Source organism: Littorina saxatilis, linkage group LG9, assembly GCF_037325665.1.
Source record: "Littorina saxatilis isolate snail1 linkage group LG9, US_GU_Lsax_2.0, whole genome shotgun sequence".
NCBI classification, from domain to species: Eukaryota; Metazoa; Mollusca; class Gastropoda; order Littorinimorpha; family Littorinidae; genus Littorina; species Littorina saxatilis.
In genome coordinates this window covers 56,227,479-56,246,125 of record NC_090253.1, presented here as the reverse complement: position 1 = coordinate 56,246,125, position 18,647 = coordinate 56,227,479, and the positions used below count along the sequence as shown (strand labels likewise).

The 18,647-nt window shown below is 39.8% G+C and overlaps 1 protein-coding gene and 1 long non-coding RNA gene across 3 annotated transcripts in view; one reads left to right on the top strand and one right to left on the bottom strand.

The window, feature by feature from the left end:
- Positions 1-2,694: 2,694 nt before the first annotated feature.
- The window catches only part of LOC138976530 (hemagglutinin/amebocyte aggregation factor-like), a 32,767-nt gene continuing 16,814 nt past the window's right edge, over positions 2,695-18,647 (bottom strand). Inside the window, exons 4-5 of the mRNA XM_070349388.1 lie at positions 4,377-4,500; positions 2,695-3,541 (exon numbers count right to left, since the gene is read on the bottom strand). Coding sequence (XP_070205489.1) covers positions 3,490-3,541; positions 4,377-4,500 — 176 coding nt within the window. The 3' untranslated portion in view covers positions 2,695-3,489. The remainder of the gene's footprint in view (positions 3,542-4,376; positions 4,501-18,647) is intronic.
- LOC138976528 (uncharacterized) lies at positions 5,609-8,214 on the top strand. 2 transcript variants are annotated; one of them, XR_011459052.1, is made up of 5 exons: positions 5,609-5,766; positions 6,059-6,100; positions 6,640-6,718; positions 7,356-7,452; positions 8,073-8,214. It is a non-coding gene; the product is annotated as an uncharacterized lncRNA (long non-coding RNA). The 2 variants fall into 2 exon arrangements; XR_011459051.1 differs by lacking the exon at positions 5,609-5,766 and having other exon boundaries at positions 5,773-6,100.

The following is an 18,647-nucleotide window of genomic DNA, read 5'->3' as shown; positions in this document are numbered from 1 at the left end:
ATGCAATACCGAAGTCCGGGCTTCGTCGAAGATTACTTGACCAAAATTTCAACCAATTTGGTTGAAAAATGAGGGCGTGACAGTGCCGCCTCAACTTTCACGAAAAGCCGGATATGACGTCATCAAAGACATTTATCAAAAAAATGAAAAAAACGTTCGGGGATTTCATACCCAGGAACTTTCATGTCAAATTTCATAAAGATCGGTCCAGTAGTTTAGTCTGAATCGCTCTACACACACACACAGACACACAGACACACAGACACACGCACATACACCACGACCCTCGTTTCGATTCCCCCTCGATGTTAAAATATTTAGTCAAAACTTGACTAAATATAAAAAGCATCACTACGAATACCTACTACGTCTTAAAAAATACGAAGGAATGTTGCAGTTGTTTACTGAAGTTGTATCTGAATCTAGGGTTTAAAAAATGTGGACGTAATGTTGCCGTAAGTCATTGCTGCTGAGGGAAAACTGTATAAGCAAGTGAGTCTGTCTTACTCATTATTTCTCTGACCCTTCGACCCTGCCCTGTACTATACTGTACATTGTTGTAATTCAAAGTACCATCATCTTCCTTTTCTCCTTTACTTTTCTTTTATTTATTTGCAAAATTCTGTAATTCCGTGTGATGTTTTGTTCGACTAAATTTCACCAGCAACTGTTTAAAGTAGTTTTTATTGGGATATACATTTTTTGTGAAAGAACGCATCTAATTCTTGTTGTGTACTCCACGGTGATCGTCTTCTGGTATATGTCACCCTAAAATGTTTTTGAAAAACGTGATTTACCAAAGACACTGTTTCACCATCATAAAATCGCAAAACTAGCATTCATATAATGCATAGTCTAAGTGCGTGTGTGTTTGTGTGTGTGTGTGTGTGTGTGTGTGTGTGTGTGTGTATGTGTGTGTGTGTGTGTGTGTGTGTGTGTGTGTGTGTGTGTGTGTGTGTGTGTGTGTGTAGAGCGATTCAGAGTATTGGACCGATCTTTATGACATTTTACATGAGAGTTCCTTGGTATGATATCCCCAGACGTTAATTTGTTATTTTTTTTCGATACATGTCTTTGATGACGTCATATCCGGCTTTTTGTAAAAGTTGATGGGGCACTGTCACACCCTCATTTGTAAATCAAATTGATTGAAACTTTTGTAAAGCAATCTTCGACAAAGGCCGGATTTTGCATTTCAGCTTGGTGGCTTAAAAATTAAATAATGACTTTGGTCTTTAAATATCTAAAAATTGTAATTAATTTGTTTTTATAAAACGATCCAAATGTACGTTATTCTTATTCTTCATCATTTTCTGATTCCAAAAACATATAAATATGTTATAGTCGGATAAAAAACAAGCTCTGAAAATTAAAAATATAAAAATTATGATAAAAATTAAATTTCCGAAATCGATTTAAAAACAATTTCATCTTATTTCTTGTCGGTTTCTGATTCCAAAAACATATAGATATGATATGTTTGGATTAAAAACACGCTCAGAAAGTTAAAACGAAGAGAGGTACAGAAAAGCGTGCTATGCAGCACAGCAAAACCACTACCGCACTAAACAGGCTCGTCAGTTTCACTGCGTTTTGCACGAGCGGCGGACTACGGTCATTGTGAAAAAATGCAGTGCTTTCAGTTTCATTCTGTGAGTTCCACAGCTTGACTAAATGTAGTAATTTCGCCTTACGCGACTTGTTTTTCTTTAAGATTATACGTTACTTCACAATACGTGTCTCTTTATTCTCAGCCCCCATTCCCTTTTTTTCTTAAAAGAATAAATGTCTTCAAATTGTGCATCTTCAAGCATTTTAGTAGCCTACCTTCATGCCTTCCCAACTTCCCTCTTCTTCTTTTCTTCTCCTTCTCTTCTGTCTTATCCTCTGTGTGTGCGTGTGTGTGTGTGTGTGTGTGTGTGTGTGTGTGTGTGTGTGTGTACATGTGTGCGTGCGTGCGTGTGTGTGCATATGTGTGTGTGTGTGCGTGTGTCCGTGTGTGTATGCGTGTGTGTGTGTGCATATGTGTGTGTGTGCAAATGTGTGTGTGTGTGTGTGTGTGTGTGTGTGTGCGTGCGTGTGTGTGTATCACTGTGTGTCGTGTGCTCTTAAGGGTGCTTGTGTGTGTGTGAGTGTGTGTGTGTGTGAGTGAGTGCGTGTTGTGTGCGTGTGTGTGTGAGTGCGTGTTGTGTGCGTGTGTGTGTGTGTGTGTGTGTGTGCGTGCGTGCATGTGTGTGTGTGTGTTTGTGTGTGTGTGTGTGTGCACATCTCCCATTCCTCTTCATTCTAGGTCTCCTCCTATTTTAACTTGCGTGTTTTTCTTCCTACAATGAAGATGTACAGTGAAGCAAAATAAAGTATTTTTCCTGATTTGTTTACTTCTTTTCAGGAATGTGCACTTTTGGGATGTGAGTACGACAACGATTTCACATGCTAAGTCATGACCACGAAAGGTGAATTTATCCCGTGTATTTGTATCAGGAGAAAAATAAAATTTGAAAGGTCTGGTGTTCTTGTTCTTTATCTCGCAACACACACACACACACACACACACACACACACACACATACGCACACACACACGCGCGAGCGCGCACACACACGCACACACACACGCGTGCGCGCGCACACACACACACACACACACACACACACACACACACACTCACACACGGCATCAAATTAAAATCGCAAATGCAACCACAAACTTGATTTATTTGAATTCCTTATTTTTTCTTGGATAAAAAAATAAACAGCAATCTTATGTTTAGAACAGATATTAGGCTCAAAAACAAAAAATAAAAAAATATTTTTCGATGGAAATTAGGTTCCAACATGACACAGAGACTGCGCTATCTCGTACGACGGGTCGAGGTCAGCCAGTGTGAAGTCTCGGCGAAGAGTGTTTAGTTCAGTTTTGATGTTCAGGCCGGCAGAGAGATGTTTTAATATCGCTTTGCGCAACATGTTTACTTTTCTTTGTTTCTTTTGTTCTTCCCTTTTATTGATTGATATAACTATCTATTTATGTATTTATTGATTTATGTATGTATTTGTTTATTTTGGTACTTATTTATTTAGTTAGTTAGTTAGTTATCTATTTCAATATTTAGTTTGTTGAAGTTAGTCCTGCTTTCTGTTATATCATTCAAAGCTGTCGAGAGTATCTTTCACTTTTATTATGGAGAAGTTAAATATAATCGCGGAGAAAACAATCGTAATGTCAGTTGCACAACTGTATTGTATAGAGAGAGAGAGAGAGAGAGAGAGAGAGAGAGAGAGAGAGAGAGAGAGAGAGAGAGAGAGAGAGAGAGAGAGAGAGAGAGAGAGAGAGAGAGAGAGAGAGAGAGAGAGAGAGAGAGAGAGAGAGAGAGAGAGAGAGAGAGAGAGAGAGAGAGAGAGAGAGAGAGAGAGAGAGAGCGAGCTCTGGTCACTGCTCCGATTGGCAATGACTGCAACCTCCGATTAAAACTGAAGGAAGCATGTTACTTCATTGATTGATTGACTTCATTCCACAGATTATGAACTTGAACTTGCGATCTCTGAAAGAGAAGAAATAATACAATGTCACATGTACGCCTACCTGCTCTACGCCGTCAATTCTAAACGTAAAGCAGTCCACATTACGTTAAGATAATACAAACAAACACACATAAACGATTAGTCATTGGATTCAAGATAATTTTCAGTTATTAAGTATACATGTACAGTATCCAGCTAAAGAAACGAACCACCTTAGCCCCAGTTGTTGCAATTGTATTGGGTCACAGATTACATCTTAAAAAGAAAACAACTTCGTGCAGGACATGATTGTGTTGTCGGTTTTTGTATTGTTTTGTATGGATGTTTGAATGGTTTGCATTATGACAAATTGAGTATAATCAGGCACTTGGCTGTAATGTGCAGTCTAGCAAGCATCAAATTATTTTTTTCAACCGCGTCTTAACAATACAATGCATATTTTCAGACTAAATAAAGACAATCAAGAAAAGAATGGAATAATCTGTCTGCTGATATTATCATCCTCGTTGCTGAAAGATAATTAATACAATTACAAAACTTAACACATTTGATCCTGATTTTGTAAAGACAGTGCTTTTTAGAACTGATTTTTACAAAAGGATATAATGATGATATTTCCATGAAACGTAACGTTATCGACTTCAGAATCAATGTCTGTAGTAAATGCGTTAGAAGGAAAACGCTATTGCTGGTTAATAGGTTTGTTTATTTGTTAAATGTGTTTGTTTTGATAGCCTGCTGGCTTGTCGCATTCATGGTATTTGAAGCAATCGCCTTCTTGACTGGGCACATGTAATGTAATTCAATCCTCTCCAACAAGACGCTATTGGTGTATATCTACTTCCATACACTTACTCGTTCCAGTTTCTGTGAACGCTTTTCATTCCACCAAGGACGAGATTGTTAGGCACACTAAACATGAAGGTTTCGTCATAGTTGTTCACATAATCCGTTGTATAGCAGCCGTAGGTATAGTGCCCTGAAGAATCACAGACAAACAAGAGCAGATATGGTCGATTATTAAAATACAAACGAAGAGACAAACAGAGCCCTTCAAAACTCGTTTCTGAGTACTGAACACGACGTCGAACAACAGTAGGAGTTCCTAATATGGACCAACTCCTTTTCTGACAAACTATTGGTGCTAGAGCGCTCAGAACAATTTCACTCGCCACATTTGCCCTCTTTGGATATAACTTGCACATGTCAAAACAATTGCTGACGCACAAAACCGTTAGGCTTTCTTCATTTTTTACACCCCCGGTATTCACGACTTTTTTCCGTGACCTTTCGGATTTCATGGGGGCTGCCATTTTGGTTTTGATGCGCTTCCTTTTCCGGTTTACGTATTTTCCGGTTTAACATAGCATTTGCGTTTTTTTGTCAGAAGAGTGATATTTGGTTATGAAGGAAGTCAAGTCCGCCATTACCTGCCACCTCAGTTGAGTGTTTACTTTGAACTTATACTTGAACCGTAACAGTGTGTAGCCAGTTCACAAGACCTGTTCATCTTCCTACCAGTTCCAACTGTTGTTATCAATGGGTCGCGCAGCTGGAGGAAGTGTTTATTTCCATTCGGAGCCCAACTTCAGTTCAAAACCAGTCAAAAACTGGCCTTGACATTCCCACATTACGATACCCTTGAATGACATCCCACATGTTACATGTCTGCCCTTCGAGTTGTTTGGAACTTAGTTCGAGTATTTTCTCGAACGTAACGTTTGACCCAGCTGTCAGGTAGGCATCATGAATTATACGTACACTAACACTGGCAGTTATAAATCATGTTGTGCAAAAGACTCTAAAGAAGTAGAACATTGTGGAAAATCGGGAATGCTTTCTCAGTTTGTGCACCCTGGCAACATTTAGCAGGAGAAAAAAAATGCATATGCCTTCCTCTGCAAAAGTCGCGCGAAGAATGCTGAACGGGCAGCGACGACTAGCTGTTCTTCTTCAAAGTAATAAACTACCCCCCAAACCCTGCAAGTTTGTGCGATTTACTTTGTGGACATGAAGCCAGCAGAGGACTCAGGAATGCCCACTTAATTCCTTGATTGTACTTCTTCGTCACAAGAACTAAAAGAACATTCAATGTTCGTTAAATCTGTGGATCAAGTGACTCACGAAGCGGAGGAAAAGAAAATCACCGGCAGATCTGTACAAGATGTTGAATTCTGCCAGGGAACGAAGCCGCCCTCACGGCAGAGAAGTCTCCGCCTACGAAAATCAGTAGATCTAGAGCAAGGTAAATATACGTTTTTCAAAGCTTGTTCACAAACACACACACACACACACGTACACAAACACACACACGCTCACACCATCACACACACACACATGAAAGAGATGGAATAGCTGATCGAGTGATGACAATGTTGATTGATAAGTATTTTTTGGTGCGGTGAACTTGAGGCTATATTGTTCTATCAATCCATCGATATATTTTACACTTTCACCCCAGAAATGAAGCACGTGTACACATATTGAACAAAAGAATCATTTTAAGCTTTCATTGGCATTGTTTCCTTTTTTTGCAGACATGTTGGCAGGAAGTGAGTGTTTCACCCCACTCTTGCAAGGTAGGTTGATCACTGATGACAAGTTCTGATTGTTTTTCCTTTTTAAACGGATGACAATCCGTACTCTGCAGATATATGGATCTAACCGAGATGGATCTAACCGATACACGGAAGCAACATTGGGAACAAACTGTTATTCAATCTGTGAATATTTCATGTGTGAGGGGTATAACTGCAAGTAGCCTACGTTCGCTAATGTAGAGAAATAATTTTTGACTCAAACTTCAAGTTAAATTGTTTCTGCTGTCAGAGCCATCTTTCTGAAGGAACAATATTTTACATGCCACTGGATTGTTGTATATTCCTTCTTATTTTGCAATGACAGGCTCAGCTTTCATTTGATTGTAATGTGTTTCTTATTTGAAGCTTTGTATCATAAAAGCTCTGTAGAAGTGTTGCACTTGTTTTGCAGACTGCATTAGGCGTGGTACCTATTGCACACACCCACACACCCCCCACCCTGCCTATTTATCTAAAACACCCACCCACACACATACACAGGGTGCTGACAAAGGATTTTTTTTTCCATTCTCCTTCAGGCCATCGCTTAATTTCTTGCAGACTGAGGAGCAATGGACGTTTGAGCAGCTCCTAAACCTGGGGCACACAAGCCACAAGGTAAATAAGGTATCAGTATATGAACAAATGTTTTCCCTTTGATTTTTATCGCATCATTTTTTCATAAAACTCTGTAAATTGTGGCAATTACACATTATGCCAATAACATTATTATGAAGAATGAAGATTTTCAACTTATCATTGAAGAAATGAAATCAAGCATTTTTGTTCATTCTGTATTTGATTATTATTTTCCAGTCTTTGGGTTGGCATAGTGGGTGAAATAAGGGTGAGGAGTGTCGGTTGGTGTTATTTTTTAGGTCTTGGTGATGTAATATTTTCCCTATGGTATTATTCATGGTTATCATAGTGCAGATTCCAGGGAAACGGTTTTTTGAACAGCCTCTTAAACTGAAAAGCTGCAAGGTCAACAACATAAACAGGTTACTGGTGTCTCGCGCATTGATGTTTTTAAAAAGATTTGCACAGCAATTTTTGTGTGTGTAAAGAGATAATGAAAATAAAGCATAACAACTTTTATATTTTTGAAGTGGAATTAAATGTTTTCATTTTTTTATTTTGAAATGTTTTTGTATGCAGGTTTTATTGGATGGGTGGGGGGTGGTTTTGATGGTTCTGATTTATTATGATGTAAGGGTGGTTTTTTCCTTAATTTTTATTTAATTGGTTTATGCAGACTTCATGGCAGCCACTGACCTGACGATATGACAGCCATGAATATCGAACGCAGAAGAAGAAAAAGAAGAAGACAGTCTAACAGGAAAATAATTCTGGTATGCTCATAATGTCTATGCCAGTTAAAAAAAAGTCATGAATTGAAGTTTACCCAGGTTAGACATTAGCATGTCGTAATTGTGACAATGAATGTATCCGTAAACGCACCAAGAGACTTACTTAGAAAAATTGAAGTCATGCATCGTCAATATGACTACAATCACAAACTGAATAAGGGGAAATCATGTCAATTTGGTGGTCTGGATCATCAGCTGTTGCTCATTCGCTATAATGGTCTACTTGACAAAGCCTGTCTTCATGTGCTTCTTTGTTTCTTTATACCTAGTGTAGACAACATGTAGGCGTTTGCAGACTGTTTATTGTATTGCTGTTGTTTGTTTGTGAGTAAAACTATGGTGTGACTTCAATTGTTTGAAATTTGTTGTGTATGTTCTACTTTGTGTAAGGTGTTTCTCCATGCCCCCAGAAGAACCGACATTATATTAAAACCTTCATACCCTGAAAATACTTGCATACTAGATGTTGTTTCTTATTGTAATGATTGGGGACAGGCAAGCTCTTAAATTGTGCAAGCCTTCAGAAAACTGTCAAGTCTGATTTGCTAGAACAAGCGATATTAACACGTTATTAAGATGAATATTTGATTAAATATGTGCAGGAACTACTTCAGCAGATTCATATGGCCAGTCTCACAATGCAAGGAAGGTGAGTAAATTGAATTATGTCTTTCCCACCTGTTCTGTGTTTAGTGTCAGCCGTGATTGCCTGATGAGAATTTGAAAACATGTTGCTAACTAACATGAACCCAACCATGAAACGTGATGTAGGTGAGTAGCCCATCTAGAAAAACGAACCTGTTCTAATTCCGAATTATAATATGATAAAAAGGAAGAATTTTTCTTTTCTTAGAATACTGTACACATTTAGTAAAGTATAATTTACAAGACAAAACACAGGGTTTTTTTGTGTTTTTTTCTGTGCCTACTACTTGACAAGAGAACCACGAGATTTGTGCAGATTATTTACAATTTTCTGCACAGTATATTTTACAAAGACAGATCCATACAATATCTATAATTTTGTAATAGATGTTTACAATTTGTGGGTATGTTTTTTTTTAAATCAACAGTTCGGATAGCCACAACAAGTGTGTTTGTCTTGTGATTTGAGAGCTTTAGCACTGGATGCTTAGAATCCTCTTGATCATTTACTTCAGTAGGTTAAGCCACCTTCTTCAAAATCTTCTCTCCTATTCTGTGCTTACTGCAGTGGGTTTGACAAGAGAACCATGAGATTTGTTTTTGTACATATGTTGCTTTTATTCTGTACACTTTAATATTTTAATCCTATGTGCACATTTTTTTTTTAACTGTGTTTTTATTTTATTTTTTTTTCCTGTATTCAAAGTGTGTATGGAAACCACAACCTGTCACAGCAGTATTATTAATCTGGATCTCCCTGCTAAGAACGTAATTAACAGAACGTGTGCATGTAGCTAAAGAACTTAAAAAGAATTTCTGCTACTTCACTCAAAATACGTCCATCCTCACACTCATATTTTCTTAAAATAATATTTGTTCATACAAACATGTTTGCGAATTATTCAATTTTGCGTAAAATATTCAATTACGATTTCTTTGTGTGTTGCAAAATTATGTAATACAATTATGCAAGATCAAATTCAAAACAGCAATAAAGCTGCTGACGGCAGAATACCTCTGTTGACTTCTCTATCTGTTGGGTCAAACTATGCCACAGACATGTTTCTTCTAGTAGCTCAATATTACGTGATACAGTCTCAAAGACAGAACAACGCAATAACCTTTTTTTGTGTAGATTCGATTGACTTTTTCCTGAAATAAAATATTCATGAAGCGGGTTCTGACTGAGTTAATATATTTCTGGAAAGCTGAACAACGCAATGCTGGTGAAGAAGCAGAGCTGGAGCTTTTTGTATTGTTTGTCGTTGGTTTTATTACACACGCACTCACATACGGTCAACAAAATGTTGCATGTTCCTGCTTGACAAACAAATGCCTGCATACATGTGTGCACGTTCGAACGTACGAACATTCATACCTGTGCAAACAATCTACCACTTCAAGTTCAACACCCAAACCCCACACATTCCTCCAAAAGGAGTCTGAAATATAATACTGGCATTTGTTGTATTAAACGAGGACCTCAACTTCCATTGTCTAGTGCATGTGGGTTTCATGTTATACGTGTGAAACCACTTACTTAAAAAAGAAAAAATCTTGTAAGCTTATCAACTAAAAACAAACACAAAACGAACAATTATATTCTTAAACAAACTGGTTAGAATAACAGATTTAGGAGAATGCAATGCAAGGAACATCTTTATCTATCGGTCGATGCTTAGATCTAGAAAAGCACCCACTTATTCCAGTATTATAGAGAAAAAAAATCCAATTGAAAAAGTTTCAGATCTAGACAAGGCAGCACTAGCAGCAATTTTAGCTAGCAAAATCGAACTTGCCCTGCAGTCATGCAAGGTCGAACCACTTTCCCTGCCTAGTGGGGGTTTGGCGGGTAGAGGGCCGGTGCTGGCACACTCGGAGTGAAACGACATGTCCCCTACTTCGATAGCTTCTCCGGATTTACGTGTACAAACAGCGTCCGGGTTTACCGCTTCGATTCTAAACCCTAGTTTCTCGTGTTGGTAACAAACTGGCTATTTGTTTATCAGATGTGTCGTTGTTCCACATTAAATGATGCTAGAATGCAAGGTCGCAATCATTTGGTTATCAAACCAGGTTGTGTTCTTTTTTTTCATCACTTTTTTCCGCGCAAACAGTTTTGCGCCATTTCTTTTGCGCAGACTGGGCGGGACAGGAAGCGGAAGCGCATCCCTATTTCTGATTGGACAATGATGCCGACGCCCACTTGACCCCCACTACAATGTCAAGGTCGGAAAGTCGTGAATAGGGGTGTGTATAGGTTTCGCTCGATGTGTTTGTGTGTTTGTGTTCGCATATAGATCTCAAGAATGAACGGACCGATCGTCACCAAACTTGGTGAACAGGTTCTATACATTCCTGAGACGGTCCTTACACAAATTGGGACCAGTCAAACACACGGTTAGGGAGTTATTGGTGGATTAAGATTCTACAAGGACTTAGAGAGAAACATATTCATGGTCAAAGGGAAATAACCTTCTCAGTTGGTGGCAGTGAGAATGGGTGCAGTGAGAATGGTTATTTCCCTTTGACCAACGGGGGTGTTTTTCCTACCTCGAAGGAATTTCTTTTTTTTTTTTACATTTCTGGCATCATTGACTCTAAATTTCCATTGCAATAATCGTAAACGCTCTTATTCCGTGCAAAATCGTGCCAAATTCCAATAATCTTTATCGAGTTCAACGTCATATTTAGTTTTCCAAAAGCGTGCAGCACAAGGTACCGTACTCTTCGCTGTCACAAGCAAGTGGCAAAAGTCGTGTGGCGCGACCGCTTGTTTGGTCGTCGCTGGCTCTGTGTCCGTCCGTCCGTCTGTCCGTTGGTCCGCCCGTTGGTCCTCCGACACCATTACCCATCTAAATAACTTGTGAAATAATGATTTCTATTTCACACTTTGTAAATGTATTGATACACTTAAAAGGAGCATACACCTCTAGCAAACATATCGAAAGCATTCCGGGTCAAGGTCACTACTCAAGATCACAGGTCAAGGTCACTCCTTTTTTCTTGTACACTTCAGACGACGCCTGGATTTAAAAAAAACAAAAAAATCCTCTGATAGGAAAAACACCCCCGTTGGTCAAAGGGAAATAACCATTCTCACTGCCACCAACTGAGAAGGTTATTTCCCTTTGACCAACGGGGGTGTCCGTCTATAAGTCGTTGTATAATTTTAATCCACCAATAACTCCCTAACCGTGTGTTTGACTGGTCCCAATTTTTGTAAGGACCGTCTCAGGAATGTATAGAACCTGTTCACGAAGTTTGGTGACGATCGGTCCGTTCATTCTTGAGATCTACTTGCGAACACAAACACACAAATACCGCCACAAACACACAAACACATCGAGTGAAACCTATACACACCCCTATACCGGGGGTGTAAAAATATTGCATTCAAACGTGGCGGGCAAACAAGTACACACCCTCAGAAAGATAAATGGCTCCTGATTCTGATTCGAAAACGTCATTCACACGGTTTTGTTTTGAGCTGTCATTATTTTGACGTTCTCCGATGTCTTCCCGCCTGGCAATTTTATATATAACTACCGTTATACACTCACGTCAAACAAATGAGTATGTACATATGACAAGATCCTAAATGTGAACCACACTATTCCACTTTATTTTCGTCGGTGTTATTCGAGAATAACAGGGCGGATCGGAATAACACGTTAATTCTAAATCTGTACATAACCAAACTCAAACATTGTTAACATCTATCTCCGCGAACCTTAAGGAAAAGACTATCTCATTTTCTGCATCGCTTATGTAGCCAAAAGATTGTGGTGAACCGAACGATGGACTTAGTAGTGCTGAAACATTTTTTTCTTGTGTAAATGACATTTTCTTTCAGCACTGCGAACACTCGCAGATTTACTTTTCTGTGCACTCCACTTCGCTCTACACTATTGTTTTTGTCAGCGGTTGCGATCTTTCGGATCTGAATCACGATATTCATTTGTATATCCCTCAATGAAACCGTTCATTACATTAACAAACATGCCATCATTTAACAAACTATCATTACATTTTTTAACAAGAAGAGCAAACGCTCGATCGAGTCACTTTCGCAGTTCTGAATATTATATGAGGCATCAGATGGACAGGAAGAAATTGCTATTCACAACACAATGAGTCACGTTCACATAAAATTTGAGCCCGGTCACTTTTATAGTTTCCGAGAAAAGCCCAACGTTAAGTTGTGTGTTGCCGAACAGAAAAGGCTAGTTATCTCCCTTGTTTTTCTGATAACGTTCGTTAAAGGCTACAGATGTAAATACTTTGATGTAAAGAATAACCCTACAAAGTTTCAATCACATCCGATGAACTTTGTCAAAGATATAAAATGTCTAATTTTTCCTTTGACGCTGACCTGTGACCTTGAAAAAGGTCAAAGGTCAACGAAACCATCGTTAAAGTGTAGAGGTCATTGGAGGTCACGACTAAACAAAATATGAGCCCGATCGCTTTGATAGTTTCCGAGAAAAGTCCAACGTTAAGGTGGTGTCTACGGACGGCCGGCCGGACAGACTAACACTGACCGATTACATAGAGTCACTTTTTCTCAAGTGACTCAAAAAGGACCACGCTTTATACGTGTAGTATAATATTTCATACCACATATTCTGTGGTCACTTCGTGCAATTGAATATATGTGACCCTCCACCACGGAATGAGTCGCATGTCACCTTTGCATGATTTTTTTTTCTTTTTTTTAACCTCAGTTGCATGCAGGTTGCTACTACCCTTCTTATTTGCCTTTTTTTTCTTCCGGCTGGGAGCATCTTTCTTCATAGGTCTTTTTTTCTTTTATCAATCAAATTCTTACATTTTTAAATCAACAGCCTAAATAACGGGTTGAAAAAAACAAAAACAGAAAAAAAACTTAAATTTACTTCTTTTGCCCTAATCTTTTTACCTCTATCATGGACAAATACCAATAATGGACAATTTTATTAAAATATTTTACAATTACCATTATTCTCAGTCTATATTTGTGTCGCAAATCTAACTCTGAATTAAACATGCACACAATTTCTATTGGTTTCCCGTATTTGAATTTTCCCACACACATTTTTGCCACAATAATAAGTACATTGATATAGTTTACTAAATTGTTTGACATACCAGGTGTTTTCATGTATCCTAACAGTGCTGTTTGAACATCAATTTTTATATTAACATTATACTGCTGAAATACCTTATTGGTAATTCTTTCCCAAATTGGATGTATAGCAGAACATTCATAAAAGAAATGTTCCACAAAATCAATCTTATCTGGACAGAATAAGCATTTGTTATTCATTTTAATTCCCATTTTACACAGCAAAATATTAGTCGGATATATGTTATGCAGTATCTTCCAGTGCAATTCTCTCAGTCTTGATTCTTTAGATACATTCCTTACGATGAGCCAATGCCATTTAGTTATTTCTATATTAAACTTATGCATCCAGAAATTCAGACAAGGGTTGTGTTCAGTTTTACTTATTAAATGTAATCTATAAGAACGTGCTGTAAATAACTCTTTATGGTCGAAAAGCAGAACATTGTTTTCATTGGATTGCATGAGCATATACACCGGATATCTTTTCATAAACGAGGTAACAGCAGTCTTTACCACATTATACTCTAACATCAGTGAAGGATAAGTACCCACTTTTACTTTAATCTGTTCTAGGGATAACAGCCTGTTATTAACACATATATCACCAACTAATGCGATCCCACATTTAGTCCATTTCTTAAAAAATAACACATTATTTCGATACATAATGTTTTTATTATTCCAGACTGTTACCGACAGTGGGTTCTCTATTTCTGTGTGGGTGTTATTCTCTGTCCAGACTTTTAGGGCCTCCTCCCAAAAAGGGGCTAGATTAACATGTTCTTTTTTAAATTGCCTCCATTTTACTTTGGCTTGAAAACAAGTCAGGTCTCTACCCAGTTGAGAAAACTGCGCTATTGGGATGAATGACCATTTTTCCGTATCAGTAGCCGTATGTAGCTTTCTTATCCATTCCAGCAGAAACGATTGATGCATAATTTTAATGTCGGGCATACACAACCCTCCTTTTTCAAAATCAGATTTTAACACACACCTTTTAACTTTATCAAATGCTTTTTTGTTGGTAGTTTTTCTTTTCCACAAAAAGTGGTACAGCATTGTGGTAACTCTGTTTAACACCTTCTCTGATAAATTAATTACTCTCATTACGTAAACTAATTGTGGAACGAGTCCCATCTCCCCCCTTTCCCTCGTCGCGATATAACCTTCGTGGTTGAAAACGACGTTAAACACCAAATAAAGAAAGAAAGATGTGGAACGAGAAAACTTATAATACAAATTTTGCCTGAATATCCAAGATTCCTTCTATGCCACGTGCTAATGACTCGGTTCATGTTTTCAATACGGCTTTCCCAGTTTTCTGAGATGTTTGATGCGGGTACACTATCACAGAAAAATATACCCAATAGCTTTATTTTATTTTTCCAATTCAAGTCAAAGCATAACTCAACCCTCGCTATGCTTGATCCCAACCACATTGCTTCTGTCTTTCTTGTATTTATCTCAAGACCGGAGATACTTGCAAACTGTTTTAAAATGTCTAAAGCAAGTTTAATATCGTCTCTGTCTCGTAAACACAGTGTCACGTCATCCGCATATAGTGCTATTTTTAACAATGCATAAATATCTTCACTTTTATTAATTGGTATACCATGAACTCCGTTTTTCCCTCTCATTTTAATGGCTAATAATTCAATACCGAGTATGAAGGCCAAAGGAGAAAAACAGCATCCCTGTCTAATCCCGCCTTCTATCCTAATTTCTTCGCTAAGCCACCCACCGTATCCAATGCAGCTCCAGCTTTCTTTCATTAATATCTCTACCCATCTGACAAATTCGTTGCCAAACCCAAACTTGGAAAACACATACGTCATGTACTCTTGCGATATCGAATCAAAAGCTTTCTTAAAATCAACAGCAAGCATGGCTCCAGGTATATCATTTTGTTGAGCACTGTATACCACGTCGTCAACCATTCTCAGTAGGGACGCTATGTCCCGCCCCTTTAAAAAAGCAACCTGGTCAGGCTGTATGATGCTGTCAACTACACTTTGCATTCTTAACGCTAAACATTTAGCCAACACTTTATAGTCAGCATTTGTTAACGTGATTGGCCTCCAGTTATTCAAATTTTCTCTTGGGAGTTCTTTTCCTTTGTGTATTAAGGTTATTACCCCCGCGGATTGAGAATATGATAGGTTCCCTTTCTCAAATGCATAATTATACGAATTCACAATGACATATTTCAATTTCACCCAAAAACCGACCGTGAGAGAGAGAGTAGGGACAAAGAAAAATCATCAAAGGGAAAACCAAAGTTACCTTATTTCGACGAAAAACACGATGATTTTGAGAGTTATCTATACCGTTTTGAAAAGCATGCCATTTCAATGGGGTGGCCAAGATCAGACTGGGTCTCCACCTTAACTTCTCTGTTAAAAGGCAAAGCGTTGACCTATTATCAAGAGCTCTCAGTGGAACAGTCTCAATCGTATGACGCATTGAGTAAGCACTTGACTAAGCGGTTTAGATGTACCGAGGAAGGGTTCCGTTCGCATTTCAGATCAGCTAAGCCAGAACAATCAGAAGATATGGCTACTTTTTTCAGCAGATTGAGAAGATATTTTCTTCGTTGGGCTGAGTTAGCAGGAGTAGGCGCAGATTTCGATAAGCTGGTTGATTTACTGCTGAGGGAACAAATTTTGTCCTCTTGTTCCACTCAACTTGTCACATTCCTAAGAGAGTCAAAGTTTACCTCCGCGGAAGGAATGATCGAAGCAGCAGATCGTTATCGAGAAGCACACCCTACGCAGTCCATGGCAGCTAAAGGAAACCCTGAACCTTTTCTCAGCAATCTGAGTTTTGGTAGCCAGTCGGCGAACACGGGCAATTTTTCGGGCTCAGGAAGGGGTAATGTACCTGCACGCAGATCTGGCCGAGTGTTTAACTATCGTGGAAATCGAGGGGACCAAAAGCATGATCGTACAGGACAAACAAATTATAACTCTTCAGGAGGGTTTCGCAGGGCTGGTCAGGGGGCACCACGTACAGGCCGGGGGCGTGGCTGTTACACATGCGGTGACACATCACACTATCAAAGGGACTGCCCATCAACACAAGCTCATTTTGCAAATGTGAGTGTCCCTGTAGCGGTAGACACCATGGTAGGGATGTCAGCATCCGACAATCTACCAAATACAATTCAGACTTGTAAAGGCACAGTTAACGGAGCTGACGTTGTCATGTTGGACTCTGGTTGCACCACTGTGGATGTCCGCAAAAGTCTTGTTTCAGACGATCAGTTAACGGGTGAAACTCAGTCATGTAGACAGTTTGACGGAACGATTGTTCATCTACCTATGGCAACTGTTAGCTTGGATTGTCCCTATTTCGCGGGGAAAGTCACAGTATGCGTCATCGAAAACCCTGCCTGCGATGTCATACTTGGCCGTATCCCGGGAACAAGTTTCGAGTGTACACAGGTGACCAATGCGGTACAGACACGTGCCCAGCTTGCCAGGGAAGCACGACCTTTCCGCCCTCTGCTTACAGCTAAGGCACCCAAGCTAGATATTACCACTGATAAACTCAAGCAGTTACAAAAAGAGGATGTACACCTGCAGGGGCTGTTCATCAAAGTTTCGCAGCCTCCCGCGGAAACAGATAACGATGGGGAATCGTTTTCTATTCGCGACGGTCTTTTGTACCGTCGCATATTGTCAAAAAGATCTCAGAAGGTGACGTGGCAATTAGTTGTGCCGACCGACTTGAGAGAGTCCGTTCTCATAGCCGCACATGACGGTTTGTTTGGTGGTCACATGGGAGCGGGGAGTACCTTCAAAAAGATCGCCCCTTTCTTTTTCTGGCCAGGGACGTCAAGAAGTATTGTCGTTCTTGTACTATATGCCAGAAGACGTTTCCAAAAGGACGTGTTTCCCCAGCACCATTGCAGCCAGTTCCCGTGATCGACACTCCGTTTTCACGGGTAGCCATTGACTTGATTGGACCGATCTCTCCTACATCTGGCAGAGGGCATCGTTGGGTCCTAACGTTAGTTGATGTAGCAACACGCTATCCTGAAGCAATCCCGTTGAAATCAATTACAACAGAGGCAGTGGCAGAGGCCCTGGTGGAAATATTTTCAAGAGTAGGGCTACCGGACGAAATCCTGTCTGATAGGGGGACACATTTTTCGTCCGACTTAATGCGAGAGGTATGCCGCCTACAGTCTGTTGCGCAACTGCATTCCACACCATACCACCCACAAACAAATGGTTTGATGGAGAGGTTTAACGGGACCTTAAAATCGCTTCTCAGACGGCTTATGGCAGAAAAACCAAGTGATTGGGATAGATATCTTCCAGCAGCCATGTTCGCCTACAGGGAAATTCCCCAAGAAACTACGGGTTTCGCACCATTCGAACTCTTGTATGGTCGAATTGTCAAAGGCCCTTCACAACTTCTGTACGAGACATGGACACAGACCCATCCTGATTCTCAACAGCAGATCGTCTCTGACTATGTTTCTAAGTTAGGGTCTGTCTTACAGAACATGGTCCAGAAGGCTCAGGACGCGGTGCAATCTTCTGCGCTACTGTCTCGTCGCCGTCAGAAGACTAAGGCAAAGACACGAATTTTTTCGGCGAATGAGAAGGTCTTGGTCCTTTTGCCACAGAGCCACAAGAAGATGTTATTGAAGTGGCACGGTCCGTACCCTGTGGTAAAACGAGTCAACGAGTGTGACTACTTGGTGGAAACATCACCAGGTATACATAAACTGTTTCATGTCAACCTCCTTCGTAAGTTTGTCACACGTGATCCACCACTTGTTCAGGCTGGATCAGCCCTTGGGGTCGTATCGGAACAGACAATCGTCCCTGAAACTGATTTGGAGAAGGTTGAACTCATGTCAGTGCCGGTGGAACAGACTGAATCTGTTCAGGATGTGGTATTCCACGAATCCTTGCCACTGATTCAGAAGTCCAATGCCGCTTCGTTATTGCAAAAACATGCACACATGCTCACTGATTTACCCGGTATCACCGACCTCATTGAGCATTCCATTGAACTCACAACTGAGACAGTGGTGAACGTACGCCAGTACCGCTTACCGTTTGAATCTGAACAAACAGTGAAGCAGGAGGTCGAAAAGATGTTACAATTGGGCGTCATTGAACCATCAACGTCACCATTCTCATCTCCAGTTGTTCTCGTCAAAAAGAAAGACGGTTCAACACGTTTTTGTATCGACTTCAGAGCACTGAACAAGGTCACCAGGTTTGACACAGAACCTATCCCAGACCCAGAAGTCCTATTCGCAAAACTACGTGATAAGCAGTTCTTTACAAAGATAGACTTGACGAAAGGATACTGGCAGATTCCGATGGCTGCCACAGACAGACCGAAAACGGCGTTCAGAACGTCGCGGGGGCTTTTCCAATTCACTCGCATGCCCCCAGTA